The sequence below is a fragment of the Lagenorhynchus albirostris genome, chromosome 6, assembly GCF_949774975.1.
Source record: "Lagenorhynchus albirostris chromosome 6, mLagAlb1.1, whole genome shotgun sequence".
Taxonomy (NCBI): Eukaryota; Metazoa; Chordata; class Mammalia; order Artiodactyla; family Delphinidae; genus Lagenorhynchus; species Lagenorhynchus albirostris.
In genome coordinates this window covers 44,631,208-44,642,420 of record NC_083100.1, presented here as the reverse complement: position 1 = coordinate 44,642,420, position 11,213 = coordinate 44,631,208, and the positions used below count along the sequence as shown (strand labels likewise).

The following is an 11,213-nucleotide window of genomic DNA, read 5'->3' as shown; positions in this document are numbered from 1 at the left end:
CCAAAAAAAGCAGAAAGCAGGAACCAATAACAGATTCAAAAAATGGTTATGTCTAACAGGCCCTTTACATGTAAATATATTAGTATTGTCTTCCCAGCTCTGTATTTCACATAAAACAATGATCATTTTGAAAATGAAACACCTATATTTAAAGCATATAACATGAGGACATTAGCTGGAAAAGAAAAAAGTTGACAGGAACTTTTGTTGGAAATTTGAAAAGGACTAAATATAGATCTTCATAACTGTTGTAAAAATATTTAAAATTGTATGATTGACAAAAACAAAAATCAACCTCTCTTTGCCTTCTCTCTGTCTCATACATCAAAATTAATAAATTCCCCCCAAGGTATAAATTATTTCAAAATACAGACTATTTGTAAATTTGTATTTACAAATAAAATACTGAATACATGTTTTGTTATGTTGTTCATTGTTTATTGATTAAAATGCACTTTGCTGGATTAAAATTTTATTTTGTTACACATACATTAATTTAGGGAAAAAAGAGATGAATGCTTTACCTCCTCTAATTATTGCTTCTTCTTTCTTAGCCTTCCAAAGGAGGGAAGCATAAAGGATGAAACTTAACAAGATCAAATGCAAAAATAGCCTGTACTTCATCAAAATCGCTTATGAATACCACATTTATGAATATTTATGTGAATGTTCATAGGAAGCTATGTCTTCCTTGTGATTCCTTAGAACATTGCCAGAACTATTTTTTGTTTTATAGATATTCAATTAATATTGATTAAACACCTTCAATCAACATAATATGAATTTTTCCTAAACTTCAATTAACTTATCCCAAATAAATTAATAAACTTTAAAGTGTTTTTGAAAAGTACATGGTTCTTATACAAAAATAATTTACCTCAATAAATAACAGTGGAGTGACGTCTATAGGTAGGATATATATCAGCAATACAGAGATAACAAGAGTGACTAAACACAGATTACCATCCATGACAGTTATTCTTGGTTCCCAACCCCCTTATTCTTCACCACAAAGACAAAAAAAGCTAAAGACTCACTTTGTAGCCATGTGACACAGTTCTGGCCAATTAAATGTAAGGAGTCTGTAGGGTGTGTTTAGGAAATTATTCCTTTTCTAATATAAGGAAAGCCAGATATGGCTAGCAGCTGCCCTTCCCCTCCTTCCTGCACTGAAAGCTGAAGTAATGGCTGGAGCTGTGGCAGCCATCTTGGAATCAAATGGGAAAGAATAAGAGAATCACAGTGATGCTGGTGCTGACATCACTGAGATGCTGACATATTGCCCTCAGCCACCTCCTCCCAGATTTTGTGTCATGTGAGAGAAATAAAACCCTATTTTTTTAAGCCACTATCAGAGTCTCTGTTGCTTAAAATTGAAAGCCTTTGTAACTGATAAAGCATTAATAAAAGTATTTTTTAAGTACACAAATAATGACTAGAGGTTCAAAGAAGGAAATTACATAAAGTAGAAAAATATAGGAAAGGCCTTGAAAAAGACTTGGCATTTGTTAAAAGCATAAGAGGCTGGGATATGAAAGTAGGGTGAATTTCAGGTAAAAATTATGCTATGGGCAAAAGATTTGAGGAAAATGTAAAAATTATTCTTCTTTTATTAAGCCATCTGTTCACAAGGTCATTTTGCTTAGTTTTATTTAAGGCTAAAGATTGATTTATATATTTAATGCTGCCAAATATTAACACATTCTCAATAATACTTGCAATATCACAAAAATAACTGATTTATTTTGGCAATTTGGTGAAAAAATGTCCCCAAAAGTATAAATAATGAAGCATTTTGCAATTTTAAACTCCACATGAACTATTTTAAATGCTTTTTGAGTAACTTTATTAGAGTTTATTTTACATTTATTTTGTTTTTCTTTCTTTACTGTGTTTTTATAAACTAGGGAAACAACATCCTAATCCCATTTAATCATGAAAAATTATTATTTATTACAAAAAGAAACTATCAGTAGCCAATGAATCACTGCATTCTTCATAAACCTGATTATTACATATACATTCTAAAAATAAATACAATAATGAGCTCCTTGCCTCTGCATAGATATGGGCCTCATAATTATAAAACTGTTCAGGCTTCAGGTCAAAGCAGTAGGTCAAAGCTCTGATCCTAACCAACCCAGGACAAAGCTGCTGATTAAAAGAAAAAATTAAATAACAACAAAAATCCTATCCCGGTGCAAGGGAATGCACTTGACAAATTGTTTATTAGATTCAAATGTCTTTGCTCAGCGTGGGCAAGTTCATTAAAAGATGAAAATGAAAGCCCGATGAGCTTGTAAAAATGAGAGCTCTCCAAATTTAGTTCAAGGTTGAGGATGATCAATTTGGTTATTTGTTCAGTGTGTAAGAACACTAGGTAATTGGTGTTAGAGGGAAAGATTGGTTTTTATTCTCTGAAACAATCTCTATATACATAATTTGGGCATTACTCCAATTTGTACATTGTCATATTTCTGGAAGTATGCTTAATTATGCAATAGTAATAACTATGGATGCTTTGTGAGAAGACATCAAGACCAAAAAGTCTGTTGTGTATCAGTCTTCCCAAGCAAATTAAATAGTCTTAATAAGTTATTTTAGTACAAGTTAAATATTAAGATGAGTTATATAAGACAAATAAACTGATGCATAATGGCCTCTAAGACAGATATGTATTTTTTAAATTCTGAAGAGTTCAAAACAGAGATGACATTAAACATGCTAACATAAACTCCTTGTGCAGAGTAAAGCTGCAAAATGTTATGTGAAATTATTTTTAATAAATCAAACTATTTTTATACTGAAGTACTAAAAGGGTACCTGCTGGAAAGATGCTCAATTTTACTATGTTAACTAATGGGAATATAAAATAATTTAAACAAGAAAATAGCTACGTATTTGTCATTTTAATTCATATTTATTTTAAAATCCTTAATCCTGGAACATATACAGATGTGTATATATGTGTGTATGCACATATGTATGTGTGTATGCATGTATTGGTTTTATTGTCCATTCATAGCTTCAGAGACCTGATCTATTTGCAGCTAAAACACATTGGTCTTGGGATCTGACTCTCAATAGTATCCTAGGGTCAAAGACTAACTTATTTTACTTTTAAAACATGTTTAAGCTTCTGAAGATTATCTGTATTTGCTTGTGTCAGTTACATATTGAATCTTATTCAGCAAACACTGCACAGCTGAGAAAAAGGTTCTAGCCCAGACATACAGGACATACATATCGTTCTCAAACCTCCCTGACTGCCAAACTTAACTACCACCAGAAGCACCCTATTTTTAACAAAACCAAGGAATCATAGTTTGTTTCTTTCAAAATTTCTTTACCAACAAAAACAAATGGTCCATGTTCTGAAGAGAAGCTGGCAAACCTCCCAACAAGGCAGCCAGCAGCAAGAGAGTATCCTGTCCCCATGAAAGAAGCAGGGGGTTTTCTGTCCACCCCAGGCTGACAGGTATGGGGAAGGCCAGGCAGAGCCAGACAGAGCAGATCCAAAATCTATGCATGCCCATCTCTCTCTCTCTTTCTCTCTCTCCCTTTCTCCCACTCTTTCTTTTCTAGGTGGCCATCTATCTTTAGTAATCTGGACCATGAGGTAAAACTGATTTCAGTATACATGAGGGAAAACCTAGTAAATTAATGAATTCTATTTTGATACCTGAAGAGTTTACCCAGACATTTCTAAGTTTTCCTCATCAACTGCAAACATTACTTTTCTGTTTTATTTCTCTCAACCTAAGGATGCTAATCTTTCACATACCATCACTTTTGGCGGGGATGGGGAGATTTCCATTATCACTGCCTCCTTGGCGAGAAGTCCACACTCTGAAGTCCAGCCTTCTTCTTTCCTTTCCTTTCAGTAGACTTTATTTTTTAGAGCAGTTTTAGGTTCACAGCAAAATTAAGCAGAAGGTATAAAGATTTCCCATATACCTCCTGCCCTCACACATGCATAGTGGTCCCCATTATCTACATTCCCCACCACAGTGGTACATTTGTTATAACTGATGAACCTACATTAATACATTATCACCTAAAGTCCATAGTCTATATTAGGGTTCACTCTCGGTGTTGTACATTCTATGGATTTGGACAAATGTATAATGACATTTTAATCCTCAGAAACTGTACAAGTTATTCTCCATTACAGAGGGAAATTTTTATAAATATATATATATTTTTAAGAACTAATTCTTAAAGCCAAGTTATCATAATCAAATTGCTTCAACTCTTGGTGGATTCACAAAAATTCACATTGCTGTTGCCAATAACCTGTTTTCTTTCTTTTTTTTTCTTTCATAATTGAGATTTTATTGGTTGTTTTGAGGATCAGTACACAGACATTTCAATTTGTACACAATTCTCAACATACGTACCAAAAATCTAAAAAATCATGCAGTTGTGATTCTTTTCTGAACAGTTATTCCAGTGACTTTCCAGCTTAAAATTTAGGGGCAAATTTTCCTTCACAGGATATCAAGTACCAATATCTTCAAATATTGATATGCTGTTACATCGTAAGTTCCACTAATTCACATTTAATATCATATACACTACATACTCAAATTGTCAATCGTTCACAGCACATTAACAGTTACTAGAAGAACTGGACTACCACGACCAAAGATGTTACAGAGTGCACAAAATTCTGCCCAGGAGAGCCAAGATCAAGGGGTGAGTGGTTTGCTTTAGGAAACAATTCTACCAAAAACCACATCGGAAGAGAAGTAATTTAAAGTGTCTAAGACATTAAGTGCACAACTGACTCCAAACTGCCATTTAGTATGCTTTGTATTATAGGATAGAAAAGCTACCCTCCATCTGTGGAATGTTAAGCTGACACCCAAGACAATCAAAGCCTCCCATATTCAATATCCCACTATTTTCTGGTTGTACCAAAAAATAAACCACCAGCAAATGATTTCACCTCTTAAAAAAAAGCATTTACACTTAAAAAAATGGAATGAGGTGGGATTCCCTCCTTTTAAAAAATGTTTCTAGAGCTACTAAAAAACCTGCATTTACAAAAGAGTTGATAAAAATATTCCTCTGGACTGTACAAGAAGGGAGACAGGGGCCCCTGATAGGACCAGGTGTGTGATATTAATCAGACTTGGCTTCTTTCCTCTCCTGCTTCGTCAGAAGCTGGGCTCTCCTCATTTTTAGTCTCTCCATTTTCTGCAGGTAAGTCTTCTTTAGTCTCTTGGTTAACCTCTTCAGCCTGTTTTCCCTTTGCTCCCCTTTTCCCTTTTGTTTGCACTTTTTTGTCGGAAGATTTATCCTTTCCTGCCGCCTTTTTTGGCTTCGTTTTCACTTTTGCAGGAGCCGGTGTAGCTGACAACCTCGCCGACCTCCTCTTGGGCTCCTCCTTCGCCGTCCCCTCGGCGCAGCTGACCTTCCTCTGGGGCATCGTGGCGGCGGGGCGGGCGCGTGCCCGGTGCCTGGGGGCCGCGGCGCGCCGAGAGCCTTCGCGAAGCTGGGGGTCTTGGCCGCTGCCGCCCCAATAATCTGTTTTCTAATGCCTCACTGGAAGGCTTAGTATTTGTTTGGGATTTTGGTTTTGTTTTGGCTTATTTTGTTTACATTTTTTTAAGCAACAATAAAATAGCCGAATTGAAATAATATTCTACTAAATTAATCATTTGTTTGGTTGAATTGACCAATTTTAATCATGACAGTGTTATTAAATAGTGTAAAGTGCCCTGACTGAAAATATGGAAATTTAGAAAATGTAATTATATGCATTACCTGTATACAGCAAAATTTGCATATCATTAATATACCCTCATCAGACAAGAAGGTAATACCATGCAGGCCGTTTAAGTAACCTGACAATACAGTGCACTTTAAAAAGCTTTGAATACCTGGAACTATACAGAATAATATTTATGTTACTAAACAGTGTGTAACGATGCGTGGCTCTTGAGTGCCACATCAATTGTTATTTAGGTTTTTAGCTTGTTCAGATACGATTTCTTACAAGGATCAGGAAAGAAGCCAGACGGAGATCATGTTAGGCTGATGCTTGTCCTGGCAGATGGTCAAGTACCTGTGTTGGTTTTCAGAGCCCCCTTCCCTTTGCCTGACCTTCCCTAGGTGTATTCCCCATCTGTGCCTCCCTAGTGCCTCCCACCATACAACTTCTCTCACTATCAAAGCAGCCTCCCACCCCTCACCTAAACCTGCTCCAGGAAATGATGGCATAGACTCACTTTCATGTATAAATAGCTGACAAAGCTTCACTTGTTATCATTCCTGAGTTATATAAATTTTAGGTAAACAACAAATAAGCAAAGAGCATATTTGCAAAGATAAGCAAATAAGCATATTTAATTCTTAAATTTCAGGGTCCTGGCAAGTGAAAAAAGGATTTTTGCAGGATGGTGTGGGAACAGGGCGGGCGAGGGGTGGGTGTCTTCTCAGCGAAAAGGATAGGGGAAGCGTAGTAATCTCACATTATTTTCAGAATTGCAGTAAATATTCCTATGTACTTAGGTCAGGTGAAACATTTCCCCATAAAATGTGACTGCTGGTATTTGCTTATATCAAATAGCTGAACAAGAGTCTGACCTACAGCTTGATAACTTAAACCATAATTATTTACCAGCCTCATTTTATCCTGAGTCACACCACCCCCCAAATTACGGTAATCTAGAGATAAATATTTGGTTGTCCACTGCATGTCGATGTTCATCTGTCATCTTTCACTCTATCCCTGTTGCCTATTTTACCCTGTCAACCCGATGCCTTGGCTCATACACGAAAGAGAAGAATTCCATTTTCTCATCCTAGCATTAAAAGAACGAAAATAGTAACTTTGTACTAGGCTAAGCAAGGAACAGGTTGAGAGACAAAGGGCCGGAAAATATGTGAGAATTAAGAGAATTGCCAAGAAAGTACTGAAGTCTCCTGATATGATGAGGCTGTTTGCTAAATCCTTCCAATGCTTCATGAACTATATAAAGAAAGAGCAACTTCCAGAGCAGCATTAGCCAAAATTCCAGTTCCTGTCTCGTCTCTGGCAATGGACCCAGAAAACAGTGTAAGATGCATCCACCAGGTTTGACAGCAGCTGTACAGCTAATGAGAGATGTTCACTATGTTTAATCATATATGTTCAATTGTGAGCACCAAGGGTCACTGGCATTTTAGGCTGCATTCCTCCCATGTAGTTTCCTTCCTCCCTCCCTCCCTTCCTCCCTCCCTCCCTTCCCTCCCTTCCTTCTTTCCTTCTATTTTAAAAATATTTTCTATTTTCTTGTTTTCTATCACTTCAACACAGTGGCCGTTCAGTGACCCCTACTGTGGTTCTGTTTTCCAGGAAAGGGCACATAAACAGGGCAGGAGCTCCCAAGAATTTATGGGGAAAGAGGAACATTGCCTTGAATGGGTAGGAAGTTTTAAAATAAGCTGTGTCTGGGAGAGTCTAAAGGGTTCTCCCTAACCCAATGCCACTTCATTTCCATGACGGAGGCTACCACAGGTTGCAGGTTAAGAATTCAGATGAACCACACATGGGCACACCTCCTGGATGAGGTAAAGAAAGACATCTTTTTTTCTGACAAGCCTCAATAAACCAGAATAAAGTTGTAGGATGTCCTTCACACAGACTAACAGAAACAAACAAAAACAACATTTAATAGAAAGCAGCATAGTGCAGCAGGAAAAGCAGTTGCTGCGGAAACAGGAGGTGGGATTCTAATTGCTAGTGAGCTGTATAGCCTCAGATGTGTTGCTTACTCTGTGGCCCTGTTTTGCCAACTGCAAATCAAGTGAGCTGTGTTCAGGGATCATGGCTTTTTTATTGTTTACACACTTCATGATACTAAGACTAGAAAAGTTGATTTAAACATCCTATGTGTATTACATTTCTATTGCTGCGTAACAAATTACCACAAATTTAGCAGCTTAACACAACATACATTTAATATCTCATAGTTTCCACGGGTCAGGAGTCAGGACTCAGCAAGGCTCTACAGGGCTGCAGTTTAGGTATGGACTGGGGCTCAATTCTCATCTAGAAGCTTAGTTCTCATATGGAAGCTCAGCTGGTGATCTGCTTCCAAGCTCATGAGGTTGTTGGCAACATTCAGTTCCTGTGGTTGTAGGACTGAGGGTCCTGACTTCTAGCTGGATGTCAGCTGGAGGCCACTGTCAGTATCTAGAAGCCAGCTACAGTTCTTTGCCAAAGGGCTTTCTCCAGAGGCCCTCTGATAGCATGGCAGCTTGCTTTTCCAAAGCTAGCAAGGGAGAAAGAGAGAGAGCCTAGTAGCCAGATGGAGTCTTATATGATGTAATCACAGAAGTAACATCCCATCACCTTTGCCATGTTCTGTTGGTTAAAAGTTAGTCACAGGTCCCAGCCACACTCAAAGGGAGGGGATTAAGCAAGCACATGAACACCAGAACGCAGTGGTCAGGGGGACCACCTTAAAGTCTGTCAGCCACACTTCTGTATTTTTCCCACACTCCTGTCAGTTCAACATTCAAGACATACTCCAAATGTGCCACTTTTCATCGCCTCCATTTCCAACCCAGCCTCCCTAGTCTACGTCATCATTTTCTGTCATTAACATTACTGCTAAAATCTCTTAAATTGTTTCCCTCTCTCTTGCCCTATTAGCTTAAAACCTTCCAGTGGACTTCCTGTTATATGTGGAATAAAATCCAAATGCCTTACTTGCATGACCTGGCCCCTGACCACTTCTGTGATCTCATCTGCTTCTGTTCTCCACCTTTTCTCACTCCACGTCTGCTACCACCAAGCCCATTCCCACCTCAGGACCTTTGCACATGCTTTCTCCTGACAGAAATATTCTTCCTTTAGATCTTTACTTGGTGGTTCCTTCTCTTCATCCATTCCTCACTCAAATGCCGCTTCCTCACAGACCTTCCTAACCACTCTATGTGAGTTAACCAACCCTTGCCCTATTCCAGGCATTCTCTGTCCTGATACTCTGATTTATTTTCTGCATAGAACTTACTGGTATGTGAAATATGTGTTTTATTGTTCAAAATTTGTGTCCTCCACTTAGAATGTAATGTCCATGAGGACAAGTCACTGTATCTCCAACAGTGCCCAGTATCACAAATATTGAATGAAGAAAACAGAAAAAACAAACTCAAATTTTTAAAATTAATTGAATAATATTGGTTATCTGGAAGTTTACTATATTGTCCTTAATTTTTTCAGTTTGCCATGGACCAATGACAGGTTTATCAGTAACTGCCACCTATTTCTGCCCAGCTTTTTGAAGACCATTACCTTATTTTATCAACTCCATAGCAATCGTTTCCATGAGGAAGCCCCTGTACTGAGTCTCAATAGCTGGTGAGTGCTTGGGAAATAGATATCTTGAGTGACGGACTCACAAGCTTTCGATCAAGACGTACAGCAGGCGAGCGCGAGGGGCGGAGCCTGCCCGGCGAGCGCGGAGAACGCGCGGTGTGAGCGCCCAGGAGAAAGGAAGGCGCTCCAGTTCCGGGTCAGGCCCTTCGCCCTCCTCCCTCGCCCTCTGGCCTCCGGCAGGGCGAGTAGCAGCGGCGCCGGGGCAGCGACGGCGAATCTGAATGCGGTGAGGGAGACCATGGAGAAATCTCTGCTTGAGATTTCAAGAACTTTGAATACTGGATTAGATACGGAAACTCTTGTCTATATGTGTACGGCTCTGTGAACAAGGAATTAACCCAGAAGCTTTATCATCACTTATTAAGGAATTTCTCAAGGCCGCTGCAGCATTAAAGGCTGCTGAAAATACGACGAGCTGACTTTCTGAAGAAATCCTGATGAGATATGTCAAGCTCTGCAGGAGGACTGAAGATTGCATTGTAGTTAAGAATGTACAATGAAATCACTGCATGTAGCAATGTGGAAACATTGTCCTTTTTAAAAGAATGATAAAACCATAACTTTATAAATCAGTGGAAAGTGGCTTACGGAGAAAACTATCAGTTGTGTTTACACCACATCTTATTTTCTTTTAACAGTTCTAATGCTTTGGCACTGCTGTGTTCATATTCATGTGTTCCTTATTTATAGCTCTGATAGCTTTAATTTTCTAAGCAGTCTATCAGATGTGCACATCAGCTGTGCCTGGTTGAAGTATAGTGAAACCCATCCGTAGTAATGTAGTTATGACTTGTTGACATTTCCATTATAAACTTTAATTTTGAATTGTTTATGCAAAATAACTGGATTTATGTTGTATTAGGCTGAAAGTTGACAATTTCAGCTACCGTTGTGGATTTTGACTTAGATTCAATATGCATATCAGAATCTTGTTTTTTATAAGAGTATGGAAAAACATTTGTAAACTGCACTTTAACAAAGAATATTTAGTTTTTTTAAACATAAAGTTTGACTGGCAGTTAATAGTGTGAAGCAGATCATATCTGTATTAATTGGAAAATGAAACTTAGAAACTTAGATTTTAAAAGTAATAACAGTGCTTAGCTTACCATTTGAATCATTTAAATTTAGTGAGAATATTAATTGAGAATGTTTTTCTTTCTAATTTTTATACTCTGTAAATAACGGCCTTAAAAATAATAGTGCATAATGAAACAATTCCAACATGAAAAGTCTTTTTTACTTTCGTTACATAAAAATAATTTGAGTGCTAACTTAATATACCTTGAGTGGTTATCTAGTAAATCACTAAATAGATGGTGTCACTCAATGAAGAATGTTATTATTTTCTGAAGGAATAAAGATTTCCAGTAATTAAACATAAACTAAATAATCAAGTGTTCTGTATCAGGAATTCTAAATGTGCCTTTCTAAGATCATTTTTATGTGTCATTATTTTTACCCTTAAAGTTTTAACAAATCGAAGTGATGGTTCAAAGTAAATTTTAGAAAACTTAGCATGGATTCTGTTCCTATAACAGAATCTCAGTGGAATATTTTTCCCAAGACTAATACAAATTTAATCTGATTTTTTAAGACTTTGTTAGCTTCCATTTAAATGATAGTATAGGGACTTCCCCGGAAATCCAGTCCAGTGGATTTAAATGATAGTATAGGGACTTCCCCGGAAATCCAATCCAGTCCAGTGACTCCACCTTCCAATGTAGGGGGTGCGGGTTTGATCCCTGGTCAGGGAACTAAGATCCCACGTGCCGTGGGATGCAGCCAAAAATTAAAAAAAAAAAAAAAAAAGATAGCACAAGCATATACTCTTTGGTAG

General features: G+C 37.6%; 1 protein-coding gene and 1 pseudogene across 1 annotated transcript; one reads left to right on the top strand and one right to left on the bottom strand.

Moving 5' to 3' along the window:
* Window positions 1-5,131: 5,131 nt before the first annotated feature.
* On the bottom strand, window positions 5,132-5,434 carry LOC132521719 (non-histone chromosomal protein HMG-14-like). The gene has a single exon (XM_060151389.1). It carries the CDS (start codon window positions 5,432-5,434, stop codon window positions 5,132-5,134), a length of 303 nt encoding a protein of 100 aa, XP_060007372.1.
* A 2,054-nt stretch (window positions 5,435-7,488) lies between these two features.
* On the top strand, window positions 7,489-10,555 carry LOC132521519 (mitotic-spindle organizing protein 1-like; annotated as a pseudogene).
* The last annotated feature ends 658 nt before the right edge of the window (window positions 10,556-11,213 follow it).